The sequence below is a fragment of the Ursus arctos genome, unplaced genomic scaffold (assembly GCF_023065955.2).
Source record: "Ursus arctos isolate Adak ecotype North America unplaced genomic scaffold, UrsArc2.0 scaffold_13, whole genome shotgun sequence".
Classification (NCBI taxonomy): domain Eukaryota; kingdom Metazoa; phylum Chordata; class Mammalia; order Carnivora; family Ursidae; genus Ursus; species Ursus arctos.
This window is the reverse complement of record NW_026622797.1, coordinates 19,382,151-19,409,691: the sequence shown is the minus strand read 5'-3', so window position 1 is coordinate 19,409,691 and position 27,541 is coordinate 19,382,151. Positions and strand designations below refer to the sequence as shown.

Sequence of the window (27,541 nt, the reverse complement as noted above, 5' to 3'; positions counted from 1 at the left end):
AATCAAAAAAAAAAAAAAAAAGGGAATGGGAAGAACAACAGTATTTCAAATCATGAGGCAAAGCAATCTTTTAGAATTTGTCTAATTTAGAAACTACAACTTTTTGGAATTACTTCAGTTTGGAAATAATACTTGAGGCAGTATACAGTAACATAGGTGTTGTGGACATGGGATAGTGGGAGGAAAACCAGAAAGACTCCTGAACAGGAAATTCTAACCCTTCCGCTTAGAGGCAGTTGACCCACGTGAAGTTGCCAACACTAGACCCTTTGACTTACAAAAACGGCAATTTCATGAGGTTCAACTGAACAGATACATCTCTTTGGGCTAGCCATTTCACTTCTCTGAGCTTCTGTTACTTCATTTGCAAATGTTGGTGGTCGAAGTTGATGATTTCTTGGATCTGGGGCTTCATATTCTATGAGAGGCATAAATGATAATGTGGTCTCCTTGGAAATCTATCTATCCAGTGTGACACATTTTTCCTTTTCCTTCTCCCATGATGCATTTCTCCTTTTCCTGTCACAACCTTCCCATTAATTTCCATTAAAATTCCTTGGCTATAATGATCTGGTCATTAGAGCTATCTACTAATAGATTGGACAGTCTCTTAGAGTTTCTGTCGCTGAAGGCATTTAAACAAGTGACTGATTGTATGTAAGATTAGATGCCTCCGATAGGAATGAGATTTCACTCAAAAATCTCTAACACTTAAGACTGTCACCTAACATCAAGAAAGGGCTGTATATATGCAATCCCACTTTGTATCTTAATTCAAATAAAAAAGGTCCCATTTACAGGTTCAATTCATTTCAAACGTTATCTACTACACTTTTGATTTTAGCTTTGCCATCTGACTTTTAAAAAGGCAAAAATCCATGGGGGAATTAGCATAATAGGCTCATTAACAATTTACAGTGAAATGATTTATACTATACTTTCTGATGAGGCAAGACTCACTGCACTGCAGAAGGAACTTCTTTGAGAGGACATAAGAAATACCACCAAAACACTGAGTTTATTTACTGCCTTCGGTAATACACAGAAAGATGGAGGAAGCACAAAACTTTTTATTTTTACTAAACTACGTCTTTTGCAGATCTCCCATGAGACCAACAAGGTCTTCCTCCTTCCTTCCTTTTTCTATGTGCTGCTGGCTACCAACGCCATATCTATAAAAGCAGTTACCATATAACTACAAGTCGATCATAAGAGAAGCAAAATAATATGGAGTACTGCAATTCCCTACCACCCAAAATCACCAAAGCAAAATTTGGAAGATAAAAGCAGCAGGAAAACATACGATTACTTTTATTTAGATGTTGTATACCCCAGGAAATATTAATGAGATGGGGGGAAAAGTCTGAAAAAAAAATTCCTTTACAGACCAAATAAAACAATAATTACCTCTTCCTCAAGTCTGCCATCTCGTAAGGTAGGTGGTATTCCTGGGTGCTTGGCTACCAACAATTCCATCAAGTTATGGGTAGCATGAAGTCTCTACAAACACACAAAAGGCAGCAATTTTGAGAGCCAATGCAATGGACTCTAAAAGGAGAATCTACCATCAATATGGCATACAGAATACTAACACCATGTTAAGATCAGGTCATTGAAAACTCCTCTAGCACAATTTAAGCACCAACCTCCTCAGAGAAAACCAAACCCGTTTCATAAGTAAAGGTCTTAATTCATAATGGCATAACCTTTCTTCAATTAAAAATAGTCTTTTTTTTTTTTTTAAGATTTTATTTATTTATTTGACAGAGAGAGACAGCCAGTGAGAGAGGGAACACAAGCAGGGGGAGTGGGAGAGGAAGAAGCAGGCTCCTAGCGGAGGAGCCTGATGTGGGGCTCGATCCCAGAGCACCGGGATCACGCCCTGAGCCGAAGGCAGACGCCTAACGACTGCGCCACCCAGGCGCCCCAAAAATACAGTCTTAAGAAAATAGTCTTATGAAATATGTCTATGCATTTAGCTGAATGTGTAATATAGGTATATTTCTTCTATTATATGTGCTTTTGTCTATACAGGGAACTATGCTTATGCCAAGTAAGTGAGTCAAGTAGAAAGACTGACTGCACAGACTTGACTGATTCCTCTTCTGGGAAATGAGTCTGCATAAGCCTAGCAATTATGAGAAAAATAAGGATAATGAAATATATAGGAAAACAGGGCTGTGACCTGGATCTGTTGAACTTAAGGGCTGAAAAGGGGAAAAGCTAGAGGTAAAGATGGTATAGGAAGAAGGGGAAAACTATATCTTTTATCTCTGTACTCAGTATAAGCCAGGCTTCTCACTGTGATACTGAGTCTGCAGCTGGGTAGAGGCTCCCTCTGGAGTCAAGGGCCGTGAGAAGAAATAAGTCATTTATGCTAACTTCACTCTTTACCTGGGAAGAGAGCTAAGGACTAAAGGATAAGCAGGAAAGAGTCCTGGCAAGATCTGATTTGGTGCTAGTGGTTTGAGACTATAAAGGTTTCCTCTGTCTGGCTACAGGTTACTGGCCATGGTACAGATCTTTGTAGAGTTCATCTTTGAAGAGTCACCTCAAATGTCTTAGATCTTTTCAACATGGCTTCATAGATAATATAATCAGCAACATGATCAGATTGAGTAGCCTGTAAATGACACTACGGAAAGAAACAAAGTGGTAGAAACTCCGTTCCTCTTCTCCATGTGTGCTTGTGGAAGAGGACTTCTGTTGCTTCCTGAACAAGGTGGTGGAACAGACTGGAAGAATGCCTGTCTTTTTCTATCCCCTTACACATTTTATCCCAAGAGAGCAGAGTGGCTAATCTGACTGAATAGAGCAAAACATTCAGTGGGCCATGGTGTACACTAGATAGGATTATTAAAACCAAAAGGAAGAAACAGGCTGATTGCTTACTCTTCACTCCTGGACACAGGCATACTGGACTTAACCTGTCTTCTTGCCCACTTTTCTACCTCTGCTTTTTTTTTTTCAGGAGCATGTTACCTTTGTATTTCTGCCTTCTTCCAGACACATTTGCTTAAGACCCAAGGTCTGACTTCTGTAATCCTCATCCATACAGAATATAAGCAGGCTTGCATTTAATTTTCTCCTCTTTCCCCCAAACACTCCTACTAATACTCGCTAAGGCACATGTGAACACGTGGGTCCCAAGGTCTAGATTGTGAATGATAAAGAAGTCCCCCCAAGGACTCAAGCCTAAACTTACTAAGATTAATAAAAGTGGTCCTTATTTACCATTTAGCTAGAAAGCCTTGTGTACATACCACTGGACAGGACTAAGAAAGGGAAGAGATTCAATACTTAAAATAAATGTTATAATTCAAATACCCAGATTTTCCTAAGAGACCTCCAAAAATTAAATCAGAAGATCGTGAAAAACTATTTTGTAAAAACTAAATAGACTATATACTTGAAATTGTTTAGTGTTTACTTACTTGAAGTGAATCTGTTTTGAGTTTTCCTTTGTGTTCCTCAGATGAACGCAACACTTCTCTGTATAGCTCTGCTGCCAACGCATACTCACCTGAAGAATTAAAATGTATTTAAAGCATAAGAAAGTCATATATTTAGCTTCCAATGTGATCTAGTTACCTAGTATCTAAAAATGACTACTGTAAAAATATAACAATGATTTAACAAAACCTCACTATTTTTTAAAGAAAAGGAATCTGACTTGGTATTAATATGACTGCCAATAAAAAAGCTGACGATAGCTCTGTTTGCTAATTCCATAGCACAGAACACCAACCAGATATACTTATGTTTTAATATTATACTGAAAAACAAACTCTGAATAAACTTTTAATTTACATGATTTTCTTCTTACTGAAATTAAAGGGTGCCAATTAGTCATTTTGATGTTTGAAATTAAAAACAAATTTATAAATAAAATATTCAAAACACTATGATCAACCTACACATAATTCTCAGATAAATGACATATTCCTCTTAATGGCCAAAATGGTTTGTAGTTAAGAACTACATTTCAAAAACTTCAGGATTCTTCTTTCCATTTCTGGTCACATAAATCACAATTAGTCTGAGATTAATGCTGTTTTTTATTATTCATAACTAGCAGCTCATTCAAATAAAGTAATTTAAAAAGTATCAACTAAAATATAAGCTGGCAAACTATGGTCCATGGGTCATATCTGACCCTCTGCATTTTCGTAGGGTCCATGGGCTAAGAATTGTTTTTACATTTTTAAGAAGTTGAAAAAAATTCAAAAGAACGTTATTTTGTGACATGTGAAAATTATATGAAATTAAATTTCTGGGTGCATGAATAAAGTTTTATTGCAACTCAGCCCACTCATTTGTTTATGTACTGTCTGTGACCACTTTTGCATTTTAACAGCAAAGTTGAGTAGTTACAACAGATCTTCTGGATCTAAATCTAAAATATTGATTATCTGGTTCTTTCAGTAAGAGTTTTCTGACACTTTTATAAAAGGAGACATGACACATTTTAAATGGCTTGAATAATAGAACCTATTATATTTGCTGCGTGGGGATAAACTCAAAACTGATAATTCACAAATACAATTGAAATAAAAATCTAACAGCAGTAAAATCATAAAATACAAAAAAAAAGATGTTTTTGTTTACTGAGAAAGCTTTTTTCATGATCATTACACACTTGCCTTTTTTTCACTTCAAACCAATTTTTAAAAAATCAGTGTATTTACGACTTTGCTCATAGCCACAATGAAAAAAATACATATATACCTTTGTAAATCATGTTGACTCTCTTTTTGTTAAAGCTGATTATATATAAATATGTACACTTGTTTTATTGTGGTGAAATACACCTAACATAAAATTTACCGTACCAATCATTTTTAAGTATGCAGTTCAGAGACATCAGGTACATTCACATTTTTGGGCAAAACACTTGCTTTTATACAATTGCTTTATATTTAGAGTTCTACAAGTTACCTATTATAAAGTGTTCTAAAGCACACAATATTTTACAGTCAATTTCTATTCACTTTGATAAAGGTGAACATTATTTTTGCAAAAATAATATCACATTATAATGAAGGAGTAACACTCAATTATCTTCATACCAAGAAGCTCTCCTTTTTTAGTTTTTAAGATTCTTATGAAGCTTTTCAAAAGACTAAAAAAGATTCTATTAGTATTTATACTATCATTTATAGAGAATAATTCATTTAATAATTCTCCTTTCATAATTACCATACTTTTTAAAGATGGTACAATGACTAGGCTATAGTATAAGCAGTTGAATTTGAACTATTCACTATAATCCTTTTTAAAATTTTTATTAAAAAAATACATGCCTTCTAGAAACACACAAAAATACGCATATTCAGTTAAGTTTACAAGTTTAGCCAAATTTAGAAATACCCATTCTTTGCCACTAGATGGCACAAACATTTCCAAGTATTGAATTTGATACTTGCCAAGCTTAATTTTCTCCAAAAAATATGTGCAGAAAACACATTGTACAAAGTTGGAATAATACCATGTTTTTAAAACCATAATCAGTAAGGACCTTAGAATATATATTATATATCATACATATATGTTTGTATAGAATATAAACACATCCCTTGAGTTTGCAGTTAATTTTAGATTTCTTTCAGAAAGCAGATCTTTACTATCTGATTTCTATATTGGAAGAGATTAAATCATGTAAGTTAAATATATGTCACTTTTAAAAATGTTTAACGTACCACTATGAAGCAATGAGAACTAAAAGCAGGAAATCTATCATAATTATGTTTATAATTACAATTAAATTAAGAATGGACATATGCTTTATTAATGGACTTTCTGATAGGAATTTCTCTTAACAATCAACAAAGTTTTCATTGCACAGAAAGACAAAGAACCCTAGCGAGAATACAGTGGAAACTATCTGCAAAGAGCAGTGAGGCACCTCCTGTTATACCCTGGCTTGGTATTTTGCCACACAGCCCACTACACACTGACCCCTCTAGTGTGCTACATACGGTGCTTAGAAATGATCAGATGAGTAATTCTTTTTCATAATCCTCATACCATGCATAGCAACACAGCAGGGAAAAGGAGGCAATAAATCTGAAAAGAAGACTAGAAAAAAGGCCAAGTGAAGAAATTCATTTACTTTCTAAGCTTGAGTCATAAAAACATAGAATAAAATGAGGGTTCCAGTTTTAGAATCAAGATGAGAAATATGAAATTTATTTTTATTATTGTGATAATCTGCAAGTAATATATTACTCCATTTTAGAAATTTTTGATGAAGAGCTTCAACCTACTAAAGACAGAATATTGAGGTTTAAAATGTCTATTTGATAAAGAAGCATAGTATAATAAAAAAAATTAAATTAATTTGAAATCAAAAGATCCAGGGCAAATTCTCTGTCATTTATTAGCTATAATCTTGAGAAATCAACTAAGCCTTCTGAACGTCAGGTTTTTTTTTTTAAAGATTTTATTTATTTATTTGACAGAGAGAGACAGCCAGAGAGACAACACAAACAGGAGGGAGTGGGAGAGGGAGAAGCAGGCTTCTCACTGAGCAAGAAGCCCCATGCCACTGGATCCCAGCACCCTGGGATCATGATCTAAGCTGAAGGCAGATGCTTAAAGACGGAGCCACCCAGGCGCCCCTGAACGTCAGTTTTCTTATGTAAAATGGGGATAATAACTCAATCATTGGGCTTATTTTTTTTTAATAATGAGGATAAAACAGAATATATACATGAAGTGTTAAGCATAATACAAAATGCTTATAGAAAATGATCATTTCTCAGATAGGATGCTAGATTTTTAACGACCTGAAAATACTGAAATAGTACATTCATTATTTATGTATCTCTAAAGAAGCATACATATTTCTTATCTGTGACACTCAAATATTCTGTAGATTTTAATCACAATTATTTCACTCATTTGGGACTGTGAGAAACTTATTAGGTAGGACAAATAATTTGCCAACTTTTGCCTAATTATTTCTAAGTTGAAATAAAGTTTAATTAAAAAAATTTTTCTATTAAAACGCAGTATGGTGACAGATGCTAGCCACACTTGTGATCAGCATAGCATAGCATAGAGTTGTCTTATACACCTGAAACTAATGTAACATTGTGTCTCAACTATAGTTCAATTTAAAACAAATGCTGCCTTATTTAGTTCTTCACTATGCATTGTAAAGCACAGATCATTTCAGATTTTAGATTGATGCTGGGAATACTATAGTCACAGGCACATTTAGCAACTGAGAGGGCAATGATAATGATGATTAAGAATTACCTGAGAAAATCCAAATTTGTAAACACTGCTAGCTGAATGAAGCATTTCCTAGGCAATGTCCTAGAGAGAAGATTTGCACACAAAGTTGCATGTGCTATTTATGTTTGTACAATTTATCAGGAATATGTAGTAATATGCCTTTTCTCCTATCATTAGTTATTGATAATAAAAATCTGCGTTCTAAACAGATTGAAAGTGGTAAGAATCTGAGATCACTTTAAATTACCATTATCAGTAACACCACTCTTCATTTATATGTTTCTATAAAGTTCACAATGTGTATTCACACTTCACATTAAGAATAATACTTCAAAGGAAGCTAAGCCAGTGATACTATCTGATTTTATTGATAAGGAAACAGATTCATAAACCTTGGACAATATACACAAGTTCAGAGGGCTACAACTATAGCAAAGAAGCAGCCCATCTTTTTCAGTTCTTGTCTAGAGCTACTTTTACTCAGCTTCTGTGAGTCTTCCGAACTCTAGGCAAGTGTTCAGGACAAGAGACACTTTCTAGTTCTGGTTCTGTTTTGCTGAAAAGTTAATAACCAGACATACCACTCAGTTCCAAGAGGCTTAGAACATTTCCTTGTATCAGACAAAACCACAAATTCCTCTGGGAAACTGATTTCTTTAAGGTCTTATTAGGTAAATTATGAGAAAAATGGTAAATTCTCTCCATAACTGTGTACCCAAGTAGACTAATGGATTAATTATCTTTATGGGAAGGTCAAAAGAATTGGAATTTACCACAGAATGCCTTTTTAGTTCTAACAATATCATGAAGAGCTAAAGACACAAATTTTGTGAGGAATGTAGAAATAAAGAAACATTTGTATATAGTAAGTTATAAAAGTGCTTAAAACTGTACATTATTTCACCATTATGAATACTTATATGATTTTAAGAATTATATTCTACTTAGTTTTGGAGAGACTAAAATTGAATTATCTAAACCAAAGCTATTAGAGAAGATTTTAAAGGTAGATTTTATAAAAAGGCACATTTGCATCAGTAATTTCCTCATTACTTACAAGAAAGCTCCTAAAAGTCATTATGGTATAAAAGCTATAAAACTATGCAATCTTATTATATTACAAATGCAGTAATAGATGAATAACAATAGACTCTGCTGAACAGAGTATTCAATGATTCATTAAAGTTGCAAAAAAAACCCCCCAAAAAAACAGTTTAGTTCAGATAGCCAGAAAAGTTATCATAAAAAATTAGAATAAATTTCTGCAAAGAATGAATTAATTCTAAAATAAAGATAGAGGCACTGAGCTCATTGCAAGTTTATTATAAAAGTATGCTGAGGTCATGGAAATGAAGCTAATGAGTAAATGAAGTAACAGAAAGATGGCTGTACAATTTTATACTCTCAATATCAACGTATGAATAAGAATTCCAGTTGTTTCTACATCCTTGCCAACATTTAATCTGTTTAATTTAAGCCATTTCAATAAAGGCATATAGGGGTGTTCTTGTGCTTTGAATGTGCATATACGTAATGACTAATGATGATGAATATTTCTTTTCATTTCCTTTTTGGCATCTCTATATGCTGACTGAACTCTCCAAATATTTTGCCTATTTTCCTTGTGTTGTTTTCCTATTATTGGGTTTTAATAGTTCTTTTCATATTCCGAATAAAAATCCTTTCTCAGACATGTGATTTGCAGATATTTTCTCTATTCAACACCTTATCTTTTTATTTCCTTAAGAATGCCTTTTGAGAAGCAGAGGTTATTAATTTTGATGAAGTCAAATGTATCAGTTTTTTATGGACTGGGCTTTTGGTGTCATCTCTAAATCTTTACCTAATCCCAAATCACAATTGTTTTTTTATCTTTTGTATTTTTCTAAAAGTTTTATAGTTTTAGGTTTTAATTTCAGTTTAATATTCTCTGTATTATGAATTTTTTATATGGTGCAACACTGAAGTTTTATTTTTTGAATATGGATATCTAATTGTTCCAGCATCATTTACTGAAATGCTAACTTTTCTCCACTGCAATACTTTTGCATCTGTGCTGAAAAATCAAATGAACATAAATAAGTGGGACTCTTTCTGGACTCCACTCTTGTCCATTGGTCTACTTTCCTATCTTTATGACTATGTCACACTGTCTTGATTATTATAGCTTTAAAATATATCTTGATTCAGGTAGTGTAAATCTTCTCATTGTTTTTTTTTTTTCCAAAGTTGTTTTGGCTATTTTAGATGAATTTCAGAATCAGCTTGTCAACTGCTATAAAATAGCCTGCTGAAATTTTGACTGGAAAATTTTGATTGCATTAACTATACATCAATGTAGGACGAATCAGCATGTTAACAATAGTGAGTTTTCTGATCCATGAACATGATATAAGTAGGTGTTCTTTAATTTCTCTCAGCAATGTTTGTAATTTTCAATGTTTCTGTGACTTCTGTAAACATCTTACACATCTCTTTTCAAGTTGATGCTTAAGTATTTCCTATTTTTTCGATACTACTATGAAAGGTATTGTCATAATTTCTAATTGTTCATTTCTAGCATACAGAAATAAATTTTTATATACTCTTCTTGTATAATGCAACTTTTCAGAACTCACTTATTAGTTTTAGTAGTTTTCCTACATGGACAATCATATTGCAGCAAATAAAGACACTTTCACTTTTTTTGCTATTCAAAAACTGGTAACTTTTATTTCTTTTAATTGTCTTTTTTTTTAAAAAAGATTTTATTTATTTATTTGACAGAATGAGAGACAGCCAGAGAGAGAGGGAACACAAGCAGGAGGAGTGGGAGAGGAAGAACCAGGCTCCCAGCAGAGCAGGGAGCCCAATGCGGGGCTCGATCCCAGGACCCTGGGGTCACTCCCTGAGCGGAAGGCAGACGCTTAACAACTGAGCCACCCAGGCGCCTCAATTTCTTTGAATTGTCTTAACAGCACTGGAGAGAATTCAGGTACAATGTTGAAGAGAAGTGTTAACGGGACATTCTTCACTGTTCATGATCTTAGAAAACATTGTTTTTAACCATTAAGTATAGCATTAGCTGTAGGTTTTTTATAGATGTCTTTTATCAAAATGAGAAAGTTGTCTTTGATACTTAGATTGTTGAGAAGTTTTTATCTGGAATGGATGTTGAATTTTGTCCGATACTTTTCCTACATTTATTGAGATGTTCACAAGGTTTTTCTTTCTTAGTTGTTAATTTGGTGAATCATATTAATTAATTTTGAATATTAAACCAATCCTGCATTCCCACATAAATTCCACTTGGTCATAAAATATTATTATTTTTATATATTGTTGGATTCATTTTGTTAAAATTTTTAAAGAATTTTGCATCTATGTACTTGAGTGATACTGGTCTATGGTTTCATAATCAGGATAATGCTGCCTCAAAATAAGTTGGAAATTATTCTTTCCTTTTAATTTTCTGGAAGAGTTTATATAGATTTGACATTTCCTCCTTAAATGTGTGGTAGAACCATGAGGGAAGTCATCTGGGCCCAGAATTTTCTTTGTGGTAAGTTTTTAAATAATAAAATTAATTTCTTGAATAGATACAGAGCCATGCAGGTTATCTATTTCTTCTTCAGTCAGTTTTGGTAGTTTGCCTTTCTGAGTGAGCTTTGGCAGTTTGTATCTTCTAAAGTATTTTTCTATTTATCTAAGTTGAATCTCTGGCATACAGGTGTTCATAATATTCTTTTATGATCTTTTAAATACCTGTACACTCTGTAGTGATGTCACCTCTCTCATTACTAATTCCTGATAATAGTAGTCTATGTCTTTTCTTTTTCCCTGACAGTTTGACTAGAGGTTTATAACTTTCTATTGATCTTCTTGAAGAATCAGGCTTTGATTTCACTATTTTTCTCTACCGGTTTTGTTTTCCTTTTAATTGATTCCTGCATTGATCTTTATTATTTTCTGTCTTTTGCTGACTTGGTATTTCATTTGCTTTTCTTCTTAGTTTCTTAAGGTATCAGCTGATATCAATGATTTACAACTTTTTTAAAGTTGGTATTCAGTCCTATCAATTTCCCTTTAATTACTGATCAAGACTCTACAACTCTTAATGTTATGTTTTCATTTTAATTCACTTCAAAATACTTGCCAGTTTCCCTTTTGATTTAGTCTTTAACCCAAAGATTACTTAGAATTATTTTAATGAGTTTCAAAATATTTGGGGACTTTCTAGTTATCTTTGTTTGACACCTAATTTAATTCCACTGTAGTCAGAGAATGTATTTTTTAAGACTTGCATCCTTTTAAATTTACTAAGTTGTTTTATAGCTCAAAACATGCCTGTCTTAGTAAACATTCCATGTGCACTTAAAAAGAATTTCTTTGGTGGGGTAAAGTATCCTATAACTGGGGGACTATGTTAACTGGTTGTCCGTGTTGAGTTTTCCATGCCTCTATTTTCTGTCTTCTCGTTCTGTCAATAATTGGAAGAGGGATGTTGAAATCTCTGACTTTAATTGTAGATTTGCCTATTTCTCATCGTAGTTCTATCAGTTTGTGTTTTCTTTTGAAGCCTTAGTTTTAGGTGCATAAACATTTAGGATTATTTTCCAGTGATAGATAGAATAACATATATCCTTGGTAATATTCTTGCCTGGTGGTAATATAGTCACTCTAGCTTTCTTTTGATTAGTGTTAATATGGCATATCTTTTTTTATCCTTTTACATTTGCATCTTTAAATAAAAAGAGGACTTCTTATAGATAGTATATAATCAGATATTGCTTTTCTTAAAATCCATTTTGAAAATCTCTGCCTAAAGGGGCATTTAGACCATTGTATTTAATGTGACCACTGATACGCTTGGGTGTAAATCTACTATCTTGCTGTTTGTTTTAGATTTGTCTCATCTGTTCTTTGTTTCACTTTTCTTTTTTTAGATTAAGAATTTTTCATTATTACTTTTTATCTCATCTTTTAGATTATTACCTCTTTTTTTTTTTTTAAGATTTTATTTATTTATTGGACAGAGAGAGACAAGCGAGAGAAGGAACACCAGGCAGGGGGAGTGGGAGAGGGAGAAGCAGGCTTCCCACTGAGCAGGGAGCCCAAGGCGGGGCTTGATTGATCCCAGGACCCTGGGATCATGAACTGAGCCGAAGGCAGATGCTTAACGACTGAGCCACCCAGGCACCCCTACCTCTAACTTTTTGTTGTGTTTTCAGTAGTTGCTTTAGGGTATATAGCACATATCTTTGTCAGTCTATACTGTCGTGATATTATGCCACTTCATATATTATTTATTTATTATATATATATTTATTATAAAAACTTTACAATATTATATATCCGTGTGTTCTCCTCCCAGATATTGTGCTATTATTGTTCTATACTTTACATTTTCATTTTATAAACTTTGTATTTCTTTATACATTTTTCTTCTTCAGAGACTTCAGTACATTTATATTACACTACTTCAAGTTATCTACAATCTTATTGATGGTCTTTTCAAAATTTTCGGTCTTTATTCTCTCAGTTTTTCATGTTGAATGGCTTGTACTGCTACTTTATTCTTTAATTTTAATAATTTTTTTCTACAGTGTCTAATTTACTATTTATTAAGTATCAAACACTGAAATTTGCATCTCTAGAAGTCTAAATTTATGTTTCAATGTCTCTACTTAACATGTTTAATTTTTACTCTTTACCCTACAAAATACAGCCTGATGATTCTCATATTTGTATGGAAAGGGGTTTACTAAATGGTGCTCATTAAAAGAGCTAGTTAAGTAACTTCTACTTTTGGCCATGACAAAATAACAGGGAATATGAATTTACTCTCCTTTCTGAAATAAGTAAAATAACATACAAAATATATGAAACCACAGACTGTCAAGACACTGGACATTAGGCAATAAAAAATGGTAATCCCTGAGAGATGGGAAACACCAATTAAACATTTTTCCATGAAATATAAAATTCCCTTTTAACATGCTTATATTTTATGCATAACGTGTAATAGTATAACTACAACCATACACATTGTGTGTGCATTTGTCTATCTCTCCTTGTTAAGGATTTAAGGTCCATGAGATCAAAGACCATACCCTGTTTTACTGTATTATTTTTAGTACTGAGATCATAACTGGTGCAGGGCAGACACTCTAATATGCAACGAAAGGATGAATTTACAAACAATGTTATTTTGTAAACTGATGACTAAGAGCCCCTGAATGTGTCAAAATTTAACCATTCTTCTATTCTTAGGTATTTTGCTTGTTTTTAGTTGTTCACTACTATAGACTAAGGTTAATAATTTATTGCCAAATTTTTGTTCAAAACCTACTTTCCCTAAACAACAACAACAAACATCTAAAGTGGAAATGTTTGGTGAAAGCATATGTAAACTTTGAAGGTTTTTCAAATGTTCAGCATAAGTGCTCTCCATATGGTCGAACCTATCTAAATTAAGATCAGTAGTGTGTGAGAATGTCTTTCTACGGGGGATTTTAATTTCTACTATAACTAATCTGTCTCATTAAGTGTTTAGAAGAATCAGAGATAACAAAGCAATCACCTTCTACCTTTAATGATGTGGATGCCTGCTAAGCCATTGAGAGCACAAACTAGTTGCCGATGTGCTTCTTCACATTCAGTTCCACATTTCTTCTGCAGAGATGTCAACAGCTCTTCCATTGTCATGGTGCTAAAAGAAAAGGCAGATTGTTCAGAACTGAAAAGAAAATCCTATGTGAGAGTATTACATCACATAAGATCAACATCACTCAGACCATTATAGAGTCTTTGCGTATCTTCAGGATCTTTCTCTTCACCTCCATTTTTACCACTATCACTTTTAACTCAAATTACCTCTTACTATTTTAGCAAGCATTCTTCTATCTGATCTCATCATTCTTTCCTTTTTCCCAGTTCAGTTAATGGAGAAGAGAACTAAAAAATCTTCCTAAAATACAAAGTACAACATGACATATTTGAAACAGTATGGGTGTCAGAAAGTAAGATTAAGTCTGGATCCCTAGCATTATAATTTAATTAATCTCCATGGGCCTGAATTTCTTTTTATCTGTAAAAACAAAACAAAACAAAACAAAAAAAACAAAGAAAAAAAAAAAGAAGATTCTTCAAGGATCAGATCAAATGCCATTTCCACCAAAAGGCTATCTAACATGAACAACTTATATAGAAATTATTTCCACATTCTAATTCATTTATATGTACCTCTTATGAAATATGTTTGTTTGCCTTACATTATAGAAATTTATAATTTTCGTCTTCTCCTTTATTTATCCATAAACTGTGTAAGGGCAAAGACAAAAATATAATTCCTCTTCATATTTTTTAATAACACCTCGCTTTTTAACACCAGGTGCTTAAAAAAAAAAAGGCCAGCTGCTGAGTCACAGTCTGATGAATGAAAACATTCTGGGATAACAGACTACTGTGGACATAAATACCTTAATATATTAGGTGAAATAATCAAACAGACAGACTTAGCACAATTATAAAGAACATATGTAATGGTAATCTAACTCATCTAATTCCTTGATGTGGGAACCAAAAAATATAACAAGAACGAAAGCCTTTCATATTTGAAGTATAGCAAAACAAAAAACAAAACAAAAAAAAAACCCTAAAACAAAAAACAACAAAGTAACAAAAGCCCAAAATAGTCCTAACTCTAAAAGAAATGTTTAAAACCATGAAAATAATTTTGATAATATGACTCTCCTTTCATAAATGGGCTTCCACACCAAAGAAAAACCGCATTACTAAAAATAACTGACAACTCTGTTATAACAGCCTGAATGAAACCATGGGCTAGGTAGCTTATAGCTTAAATACGGTCTATCACTACTATATTAGCAATTGCAGTATAAGGAAACTGGTAATAAACCTTTTCTGGAGTGGCAAGAATTCCCCACGAACGGCCTGCGGGTGGCAGCAGGCCTGCCTGAGCCTCAGCAGTGGATACAAGATGGAGGTAACGGTCCTTCTGTCCAGGCTGCTGAGCTTCAGCGCCCAGTCAGAAATCTTCCTGAGTTTTACTACAGCATCCTGGCAGCACACTTCATGCTGACGGTGATAGAAATGTCTTTCCACTGGAGAAAAGTGAAGCCAGTGGACTTCTTCTGTCTGAGGGGGTATCTGGATCTGTAGGGAGAAGAAAAAAATGATTTCACCTGAAAATTTAACTTTCCATCCCAACTCTTAGTTCTCTTTTCTTATAATATCCTTAATTAGTAAAAACTTATCCTACTGACTTGGTCAATCACATCTTTCTTTGCAGACCTCCAAAGTATCTTGGCAATAAAGCTGTAGAGGAGCTGAGGATTCTTCTTGCAGTAAGGGCGATAAAGAAGTCGAACCCACCAGTGTTTGACACAGTAAGGTTCAATACCAAGAAAGACCACCAACCCAAAAAGATCTGAGAAGAAAACAAGAAAAAAGCACACTGAGAATAACTGTTTCTATATTTCTTCATTACTATTTTGAATAACCACTTTCACAGACATTACACAGCACATAGTATTTTCCGTGAATTAAAATGCAGATTGTATAGACTCCTGAATCTGAAAGTTAATTCCACTTTGACGTACATTCGTTGGGTATTTATTTTGCTCTAGGTTTTGTGCTAGGAGCTAATATGTAGAACCACTACACAAACCTTGTACTTAATTCAAAGTCTGGTATTTCCGTCAGAAGTAAAACTAGAAACTGACTCACTTGTGTGAGTCTGACCAAGAGATACATAAAAAGAGTCAGACACTGAAACTACTGGATGCAAGACTTGCTGGATTTGAAAATAAGTCTGAATGACATAGGTAATATGAAGAATATTCACTGATCCAATATTCGTTAGTTACACTTTTTGGTCTAATTATTCTACTTTGGGGAAATAAGACTAAAACAATGATAAAGAATACACAAGATTAAGCCACATGTTGATATTCACAGCAACGACAAACAGAATAAAAACGACTCAAATAAAGGAATGATAAAATAAATTGTGTAGTATTCTCCATAAAACAAAAGCTTTCTTTTTCTGATCCAGCAGGTCTTGTGTTTGTTAGATTTACTGCATGGTACTTCTTACAGAGTTCATGACTGGGCACACTCAATTTTATGTGTCATTTTCTGCTCACTTAGCATTATACCCTATGCAGTTTTCATATCTATGATGAATTTTTAAAACACAGAAAACTGCTTATATAATGAAAAAAAAAGAACATAAAATGATGCATGTAGTATGAGGATAAATATATAAACCTTTATATAAAAAAGAATGGAATAGGGGTTGTATCTTCAAATGAAGATTATAGCTGAGTATAATTTTCTTTACATTTTTCTGTACTGTTAAACACGTTCACATTGGGCTGTTTTCTCTTTAGAAACCATGACAATTGTTTTTACAAAAAGGCCATGCATTTATTCTGAATATGTCCAACAAATATTTAGGTTGAATTAAGTTACTTTGATGATTTCTGAGAGTTAGTTAACATCTGAAAGACATACTGCCTATATGCAGATATCGATGGATATATTATATATATATTTCTGTTCTAATCAATCTAGTTGCCTGTGTGCTACCTCTTCTTGAGGTCCCAAAGGTGCCTCAAACTCAACTTGCCAAAATCAAATTCATTATCTCTTTGCCCAAACATGCTGCTGTTCTAGTGCTTTTCACTGGTAAATACTGTCACTGTCCATGGATGCAAGTTAGAAGTCTTGGCATCTCCTCATCACTGTTAAGACTTTCTAATTTTTTTCCTTATCCACTTTTTTCCATTTCTTCAGGACAGTCCTAGTTCAAATCCAAAGTGCCAGCATCACTTATCTAGATTACTTACTGTAGTCAACAGAGATGATCCCCAACCACTCTGTTTAAATCCTTTCAACAGCTCCTGCTATTTGTAAGAAAATAAATAAAATTCTTTATCATGGCCTACAGAATCCTCCATGGTCTGGTCTACATCCATCTATTCAGTTTCTCAACCTACTGTGTTTTCCCTAGTTCTCTGTATTATAGCCATATGGATTTCCTTCTGTTCTCCACCTGCCTAATCATCTTTATATTTTGTTTCCTTTACAATAGAGAATTCTCCCTCCCTCTTTACCTATCTCATGTTAATATTTCAGATCCTGGCTCAGCCATCATTTCCTTCTGTATCCCTATTATGTGAGGTCACAGAACCAGGCATCTTTTCTGAAGCCTATTATAGTTTGAATTTTATATTTATTTCATACATTAAAGTTATCTTGACCACAATCTTCTATATGTCTAAGTACTTAATAAATATATCTTCTCCTTTAAGCTGTAAGCTCAAGAAGGTCAGGGACCTTATCTACTTTTTGCAATAAATGTACCACAGAGTACTTAAGTAACTTAGAGTGTCAACACTTCCAAAGAAGCTAAAATGAATACATGAATATATAAATGCATAGTTAGGAACAACAAAAGCAGCAGTGAAGGCAGCTACCATTCACTGAATATTTAATACCTGCCAGGTACTGTGCTAAATGCTTTGTATACTTTATTATACTTAATCTTAAAACATCTTACTTACAAATTAGGGAAAATAAAAAATATGAACGTTTACGTAATTTCTTTATGGACATACAACTCAATATGTGGTCAACCTGGTTGTTGTGGAGTAGTGCAATTTTGCCCCTGACGGGATATTTGGTTACGTCTAAAAAACATTTGTAGGTGTCACGATAGCAGGAGTGTTACTACCATCTAGTGGGGGGAAGCTAAATATCCTAAGATGCATAGGACAGGTCCAACAAAAAACTATCCCAGCCCCAAATATCAGTGGGGCCATGGCTGAAAAACCCTGTTCTAACATCAAAAGAAAAAAAATGAGACTTCCACTTCCAACTGCAACATAGTAAGTCCTGGCAGGCTGAGATTTCTACTATAACAGCTACAAAAAGAGAGATACAATGAAGAATCATAGTGTTAAAGAAATCAGGGAAATATGGAAACAAAGAGGAAAGATAAACTATACTTCCAGGAAGTTTAGAAAAGCTCTTTTTCAACTAACTTGGGCTTGAGGAGACCTATGGGGTGGATCATCATAATTGTATAAATAGATTGTATATATATTCATATATACAAATGCATATAAGTATGTCAAAAGTTTACAAATTTTATATTTAAAATATTTAGTTTTATTATGTATCATTTATACCTCAATAAAGTTGTATAGACATTTCTTCAAAGAAGACATACAAATGGCAAACAGACACATGAAAAGATGCTCAACATCACTTATCATCAGGGAAATACAAATCAAAACCACAATGAGATGTCACCTCACACCTGTCAGAATGACTAAAATCAAAAACACAAGAAATAACCAATGTTGGTGAGGACGCAGAGAAAAAGAAAATCTTGTGCACTGTGGAAAATAGGATGGAAGTTCCTCAAAAAAAAGGCAAAATAGAATTACTGTATGATCCAGTAATTCCACTACTGGGTATTTACCCAAAGAAAACAAAAACACTAATTCCAAAAGATAAATGTATCCTTACATTTATTGAAGCATTATTTACAACAGCCAAATTATGGAAGTGTCCACTGATAGGTGAATGGATAAAGAAGATGTACACACACACACACACACACACACACACGAATATTACTCAGCCATAAAAAAGGGAATGAAATCTTGCCATATGCAACATGAATGGACCTAGAAGGTATATAATACTAAGTGAAATAAATCAGTCAGAAAAAGTAAATATATGGGATTTCACTCATATGTGGAATTTAAGAAACAAAACAAAATGAATAAATTAAAAAAAAAGACAAACAACGAAACAGACTCTTCAATATAGAGAACAAACTGATGGTTACCAGAGGGGAGGTGAAATGGTGAAGGGGATTAAGAGTACACTTACTGCGATGAACACTGAGTAATGTATATATATAATGGCTGAATCACTATATTGTACACCTAAAACTAATGTAACACTAGATGATAATTATAATGGAATTTAAAAAAATACTGAAGAATTTGTTAAATGGTGCTTAAACACCTGCCAACACCTTACATATCCAAAATAACCTACCCAGGAAACTGAGGAATTATTGTTCATATTCTTTCAATGTTAAAATTCGATAAATATAACTCTGATAGTCACATTCTTTTTCTTGTACCCTCTCAGCTAACTTTAGAGTCTAATGAGATCTTATTAACATCTAACATCAATAATTTGGACAATTTCCAAATGTAATAGCAAACCACTAAATTTGGCCTTTTAATTAGCCTGATATTATGGTATAAATAGGTATCTTAATGTAATTTACTAAAATTATGCAAATATCTAAATACATACTTAAAGGCTTCCTAGAAGACATTCTGCCCCTAAGAAGAATCTTCAAAAAATTATTGTTTTTCAGATCATAGTAATAAACGCTGATAATTTTATTTTAAAAAAGTGGTAAGTTATCCTGTTGAAAACTATGTATGAAAACTTGAAGTTTCAGAAGTTCTTTTTTTAAAGAAAGGTAAGTTTTAAGGATGAACATTTGCCACAGGACTTCAAGAGTATCTACATTATATTTATAATTACATTTTAATGACAGCTTTTCTGAAAATTTATTATGTAGAACATTTAATAAAACTTTTAGTTTTAAATATTCACAACTTGAATAAAATTTATAAAAATGCAGTGTCTGCTCTACAGAAAATAAGTTATACAAATAGGAATGTAGAAGCATGAGTTAAAATGTGTGTATGTAAGTGGGGGAGAACTCGACACAATCTAAACGTCTAAGAGGAACAGTTGAACGAATGATGGTGTAAGCTTACGGAGTGATCCTATAAAGCTATGAATACTTTACAACTCTTACAATTAATAAAACTGTGATCCCACTATTTATGGATCAGCCAATGAAAATTATGACCTTCATTTTTATAGATACAGCCAATTGAAATTAATTCCTTTTCCTTCTCCTCTCACTCTTTCTGGTTAGGTTCTTTCTATTTTCTACCTACCACTTTGGAACTCTGAGTTAACAATTGAGACCTGCATCTGCACTGCTGAGGGGGGCACAATGACTGTTTGACTCAGGACTATCAGACTACTCACTGTGTATCTGTCCTCATAAATAAAATAAAAAACCACCTAGTTCCATTTAAAAAGACAAATGCTTGAACCACAAGGAGTAAAATGCAAATATATGTACAATCACTTAAGTAAGGATTTCGAGAAAGGTTAAACATACTTGTTCTTCAAAAAAGCAAGCTTTTTAAACGCACGCGAAATGTGAGGAAAGCACACATTACCCTCCAATCCTCTCTGCACTGGAGTGCCACTGATGCACCAGCGATTAATCCCACTCAAGCGCTGAGCCATTTCCGCGGCCTAATGAGAGAGAAGTATGAAACGGGAGGAAAAAAAGACAGGGAAAATCAGGAATACGTTTACTCCTGAGAACAGCCCATGAAAAGCTATGTTTCAGGGTCAGACATATTTGTTCTTATTCAACAGTTATAACACTCAAAGTTGAATGTCAAAATCAATGGGTCATCTTCTAGCACAGTGGCTCTCATTAGTAGCAGGCTGCCATGTGCCCTCCCCAAAAGAGGAAGGGTAGTTCAAGTTCATGTAGAATGAAAAGGCTCCCTGAATACATCTGACTGACCTGATACATGCCCTAAGCCACCCATCCTTCAGATGTGAACCAATGTACTAACAGATGAGATTCATAAATTGAGTGCAGGTTACAAATTGGCCACAGAAGATGGAATAAAGATAATATGACGAACAAAGGCTGAATCACTACTCCCTCTAAAGTAGCATGGTCTGTTACGATATGGTCTCTCTGATGAAAAACTGCTGAAGTTCACTTTGGCCCAAAGCTATCAGAGCCTACATGATGAGCCTTCCACTTAGCAGAAATGCTTATAAAAGTCCCTAAACAGAGTTTACTTTTACCTGCACCACACATAAATTGCCTACTATCTTATTCAAATACACATAGTCATTGCATATAGAGCAATAATTCACAAAGTACCAAAATAATTCCTAAGGGTTATGTAGTTCATGGCACAAGAGAAAAGCTAATGTAGTGTGTTTAACAGCAAACTGTTGGCCAATATCAATACTGTGGGTCAATTACACTTAAATTATTAAATTTTCTACGGACAGCTTCCCCAATCTCTTTCTTCTTTTCTCTTCCCCAGTGCTCAAAAGATTTTGCAGAAATTCTCACTTTTACAGTAGGACATTCAACCATCTGGGCTTCATCAAGGCAGATCCTCCACCACTCCACAGCTACTAGGGGGCTGGGAATGGCCATATAGCGCTTCTGGTTCCGTAAGCGACGCCCATCCTCACTATTGCTGTGTGGGATATCTACATAGTTCAGTTCTGAACGAAGGACATCATAGGTAATGATAACTATATCCTGTTCAGCCAAAAAATGAGGTTGTAAAAAACCATCTTTCTTCACTCCTTGGTATACCTAGGAAATAATCAGCACAAACACAATTACTGCAGAAAAGCTCATCAAAGAGAACTAAAATATTCATTCTTTTATATCCTTACCAAGCCCTTTCTATTTTTTTAGTACCAAACATGCTATGAGATACATTCCACACATGTCTAGAGAAAGATACATTTTTAGGGTGAAAGACCAATGACATAAGCAATGTGAAAGGAAATATAACAGAAGTAAAAATGGTAGCACAGCGGAAAGACTAATGCTGGAACTGAAAAGGTAAATTCAGAGAGGAGTGAAAATTTGAGATGGATCTTGAAGAACATTTAGGAGTTCTCCCAGGTGGAGCAAGGGGAAAAGGACTTCTAGGTAGGTAGATAGGAGGTAGGTGCAAAAGCACAAAGGTACAAAGAAGTAGAACAGTAAGGGCTATAATATAATTTATGTTGCGGACACTGTGCTGAGCTTTATCTCCTAATTTCAGTAACAAATCTTAGTAGTTGTTATTACTCCTATCCCACACATAAAAAACACGAAGGTTCTTGCTCAAAACTGGCAGCACCTAGATTCAAAACAAGGTTTATCTACCCCACAAAACAGAGCTCCTCAATGGCAAAGATGGTGTTTTACTTACTACGGTATTCTCTCTCCACGTCTATGATAGTTGCTGAAATACTGAAAACCTTAAATGACATTTGTGTGGAAAGAAAAGAACAAAGGGAGTGAAGAATATTAACATTACTCAACAAAATGGGTTTGGAGAGAACATACCTCAACATAGTAAAGGCCATATATGACAAACCCACAGCTAACATCGTACTCAATGGTGAAAAACTGAAAGCTTTCCCTCTAGGGTCAAGAATAAAACAAGGATGCCCATTCTCACCACTTTCATTCAACATAGTAGTGAAAGTCCTAGCTGCAGCAATCAGATGAGAAAAAGAAATAAGAGGTACCCAAACTGGTCCAAATTGGTAAGAAAGAAGTAACTGTCACTTTTATCAGATGATGTAATAGTATATATAGAAAACCCTGAAGATTCCACCTAAACACTATTAAAACCAATTAGTGACTTCAGTAAAATCGCAGGATACAAACTTAATACACAGAAATCTGTTGCACTTCTATACACTAATAAAAAAGTAACAGAAAGAGAAATTAGGAAAATGGTCCCATTTACAGTTATACCAAAAAGAAAAAAAATAGGAATAAATTTAACTAAGGAGGTGAAAAACCTATATTTGTAAACTATAAGACACTGATGACAGAAATTGAAGATGAAATAAACAAATGGAAAGATAAACTATGCTCACGGATTGAAAAAATTAATATTGCTAAAATGTCCATAGTACCCAAAGCCATCTACAGATTCAGTGTAATCCCTATCAGAATACCAATAAGCATTTTTTCTATTGGTATTCTGTATTTGTTCTGAACAAAAAATAAAACAATCCTAAAACTGGTATGGAACCACAGAAGGCCTTGAATTGCCAAAGCAATCTTGCAAAAGAAGAACAGAACTGGAGGTCTCACAATCCCAGATTTCAAGATATACTACAAAGCTGTAGTAATCAAGAATATGGTACTGGCACAAAAACAGATACATAAATAGACAGGAACAGGATAGAAATAAACCCATGCTTATATGGTTAGTTAATCTACAATAAAAAAAGGCAAGAATACACAATGGAGAAAAACAGTGTCTTCAATAAATGGTGCTGGGAAAACTGGACAGCTACATGCAAAAGAATAAAAGCGAACCACTTTCTTACACCACATAAAAATTAACTCAAAATGGAATAAAAATCTAAATGTGAGACCTGAAACCATAAAACCCCTAAAAGAAAACATAGGCAGTCACCTCTTAGATGTTGGCCTTAACCACATATTTATGGATATGTCTCCTCAGGCAAGGGAAACAAAAACAAAAGTAAACTACTGGAACTACAGCAAAATAAAAACCTTTTTGCACAGCAAAGAACACCATCAATACAAAAAAGCAACCTAGTGAATGGGAAAGATATGTGCAAGTGATATATTCACTACGGAGTTAATATCCAAAATATAAAGAATTTATGTAGCTCGACACCAAAAAAACCCAAAAACCAAAACACCAAAAAAACCCAAAAACCAAAAACCAAAAAAACTGATTAAAAAATGGGCTGAACAGACATTTCTCCAAAGAAGACATACAGATGGCCAACAGACACATAAAAAGACGCTCAACATCACCAAACAGAAACACAAATCAAACCACAATGAAATATCACCTCACACTAGTCAGAATGGCTATTATCAAGAAGATAAGAACTAACAAGCATTGGTGAGGATGTGGAGAAAAGGAAATTCTAGTCTGGTGGTGGGAATGTAAATTGGTGCAACCACTCTAGAAAACAGTATGCAAATGCCCCCCTCAAATTAAAACAGAAATACTACATGATCCAATAATTCCACTACTATTCACCCAAAGAAAATGAAAACACTAATTCCATGATATAGTCACCCCTATGTTTATTGCAGCATTGTTAACAATAGCCAAGTTATGGAAGCAACCTGTGTTCACCGACAGATGAATGGATAAAAAGTTGTGGCATATATACATTGTGGAATATTAGTTATAAAAAAGAATGAGATCTTGCTATCTGTGACAACATGGGCCTAGAGGTATTAGCCTCAATGGAATAAGTCAGAGAGAGAAAGATAAATCCCATATTTCACTTGTATGTGGAACCCTAAAAAACAAACGAACAAACAAACATAAAATAGTATAAATACAGAGAACAAACTGCTGGCTGTCAGAGCAGAGGGAATTGAGGGGGTGGGTGAAATAGGTGAAGAGAATTAAGAAGCACAGACTTCTAGTTATAAGATAAATAAGTCACAGGGAAGAAAAGTACAGCATAGGTAATAAAGTCAATAATACTGTAATAACATTGCATGGTGACAGATGGTAACAACACTTATCATGGTGAGCACAGTGTAATATACAGAATTATCAATTCACTGTTATATACTGGAAATTAATATAACATTATATGTCAACTACACTTCAATTAAGGAAAAAAACCAAAATACCAACATTAGTAAATTACAATGTGCTGTGTACCAAAACTTTATCAAATCATTTAACCTTCACAGTAAGTCTGTGAGGGGGTACTATTTTTAGAACTTAGCAGAGTTCCTAGTGCATTACAGGTGCTCAATAAATATTTGTTGAATGAGTAAATTTTATTTTACAGATGAAGTAACTGAGGCTTCAGAGGACGATTCTGGAGCTAAGGTGGGGGGAGATCAGACAAGTAGCTACTGTGACACAATGCTGTCTTTGGACTGCATTTCTGTCTTGAGAGTATAAATGCACATATGAAGTCTTTTTTGTTTACATGTTGAATTCTTTCAAAAGCTTTCACATCTTTTCAAAGTGCTTCAATTTCTGAATTAAATGTCAGACAAGAATTAGAATCTACTGCTTTATTTCTTATTCTCAATTTCCTCTTCAAGTTCTGATCTCATATTATCTTATTAAGTTAATTTTTGGGGTAAACAACAACGTGACAAAGATTATAAAAATTATCACAAGGAAGCAAAAATTGACATTTTCCTATCCCTTTCAAGAGCCCAGATTGCCTTACCAATACTCGAAGAGATGATGACCTCACATGCCTGTTGATTTCATCCACCCACTGATGACAGATGGAACTGGGCGAGATGATTAGAGTTGCTCTTGTTGATACTGGCTCCATCGCAACAAGACAGTGGGGGCAGTAAAAAGGTTTAATCTTCAGATTCTTCTCTTCATAATTCACACATTTTGCATGTTGCCACAGGTGGCATTTCAGGCACTGAACACGAGGTTTACGGTCTACCTGGTCAAGTTCACCACATATACATTCAAAGCGATAATCAGAGGAATTACAGGGACTCGTGACAGTAGACTGTGGCACATCACCATCAGCAGGGTTTAGAGATTCAGCTTGATCCTCTGCTGCACGCAGTTGCTTTCCTTCAAAGATACATGTATTTTTAGATGCAGTAATATCAGTAATTCCAGAGTCACTGGTAGCTGGACAATGATCTTGTGAATTGAGATTGATGTTAGGTTGACCTTTTCCCTTTTTTGTAGATGGAACGGGCCTTTTCCTGAATTTACTACGATTTTTCCGAGCCTTATAGTAATAATAGTAAGGATCATCATCATCATCGGATGTGTTTGATGGCAAGTATTCAGAATCTGTGTCTTTGCTCCCTGATTTTCTGGATTCTTTCTGAATTTTCCTTGGACTCCCTACTGCCTATGAAAAATATTAATTAATTTATTTCAACATAATTACATTTTTGAAATTAAATTCCCAACCTTATTTATGAGTTTTCCATAAAAATCCAATAGCTACTCTTTGCTACCATTTTCCCAGGGGTGAATCATTCCTGATCAGTTGCTTTCAATCTGCCCTCTAAAAAGGGTCTAAAAAGGAAGGTTCTACTACTGTGTAAGTAAAATTTGAAGAGAATAAAAAGGAGAAAGATAGGGAGCTACTAATATCTTGACATTAACCTCTTATAATTTATAGTCTGCCTAAATCAATAAAAGACTAGTAGTTTATAATACATAAACATACAAACTAGGGCCATTATAAACATACCACGTATTAAAATATAGCATTTATAGGCTGGTGATGGGTAGCAAGGGGGGCACGTATTGCATGGTGCACTGGGTGTTACAAGCAACTAATGAATCATCGAACTTTACATCAAAAACCAGGGATGTACTGTATGGTGACTAACATAATATAATAAAAAAAAACATTAAAAAAATATAGCATTTAAAGAAAGTGAAAATTAATCTAGTTATTACAACTAGCAAACAAATTTCTTCTTTGTCCTTTCTACCTTTGTCCATTCCTGAAATCATTTACTGGATGCCAATTTTGTGCCAGGCATAGTGTTAGATGCTGGGGATAGAAATATGAGGAATATTTAGCTCCTGGTCTCCAAGGGGGTCTGTTGGAAACGGAAGAACAACAAAAAGTGAAGCGATGGTATAGGAATGTGTAAGGGGGGTATATAACGGAGGGGCTGTGACGGGAAGGTAGGTGCCAGCAACAGCTTCCTAGAAGTGATGTCAGAGCTGAGGGTGAACAGAGAGTTGGGACACTTAAAATGAAATGAATGGCATTAATTGAAGACTTTCATTTTTTGGTGACAGAAGGATTACCAGAAGCACGGAAGTTCACTGTAGCCTACTACCCTGGCTGGGGAAAACATTGTAGACTCCCTACTCTAGAAAACGAACTTTTCAATCTGCCATTTCTTTCGCAGGACAAGCTGGTAGCCCCATACTTTGACTTATCATTAGTCTTTACCTGATTTATTTATTTTTTAAAAGTTAGTTAATTTATTTATGGTAATCTCTATACCCAGCATGGGAGTTAAACTCATGACCCTGAGATCAAGAGTTGCATGCTGCTCTGACAGGGCCAGCCAAGTGCCCCCTTTACCTGATTTATGTATGCATAGCTATGTAACTAATTTTTTTAAAAAGCAAATTTGAAATTAATAGCCCCCAAAAAGCAGTTTTATAACAAAATGTTAAAATTTTGTAAGATGATGACATGGGAAAAATGAGAGTTTATATAAAAAACTGAAAATGTATACAAAGAGCTAAGCAAATGTAAGGTATCTAATATTTTTAAACTACAGAACATTGCCTGGGGGGCTCAGTTGGTTAAGCGTCTGCTTTCGGCTCAAGTCATGGGATCCCAGTTTCCTGGGATCAAGTCCCTTCTCCCTCTGCTGCTGCTCCCTCTGCTTGTGTGCACTCTCCCTCTCTCTCTCTGAGAAATA

At 34.2% G+C, this 27,541-nt stretch overlaps 1 protein-coding gene across 7 annotated transcripts in view; it reads right to left on the bottom strand.

Annotated features, from left to right (window-relative positions):
* Positions 1-27,541, bottom strand: part of SHPRH (SNF2 histone linker PHD RING helicase) — an 85,850-nt gene that overhangs the window by 38,986 nt on the left and 19,323 nt on the right. For all 7 annotated transcript variants that reach the window (XM_044386400.3, XM_026504986.4, XM_044386403.3 and 4 more), the window contains 8 exons: positions 25,333-25,992; positions 21,473-21,724; positions 20,544-20,622; positions 15,510-15,673; positions 15,143-15,399; positions 13,812-13,933; positions 3,435-3,523; positions 1,408-1,500 (listed from right to left, as the gene is read on the bottom strand). In XM_044386400.3, coding sequence (XP_044242335.1) covers positions 1,408-1,500; positions 3,435-3,523; positions 13,812-13,933; positions 15,143-15,399; positions 15,510-15,673; positions 20,544-20,622; positions 21,473-21,724; positions 25,333-25,992 — 1,716 coding nt within the window. The remainder of the gene's footprint in view (positions 1-1,407; positions 1,501-3,434; positions 3,524-13,811; positions 13,934-15,142; positions 15,400-15,509; positions 15,674-20,543; positions 20,623-21,472; positions 21,725-25,332; positions 25,993-27,541) is intronic.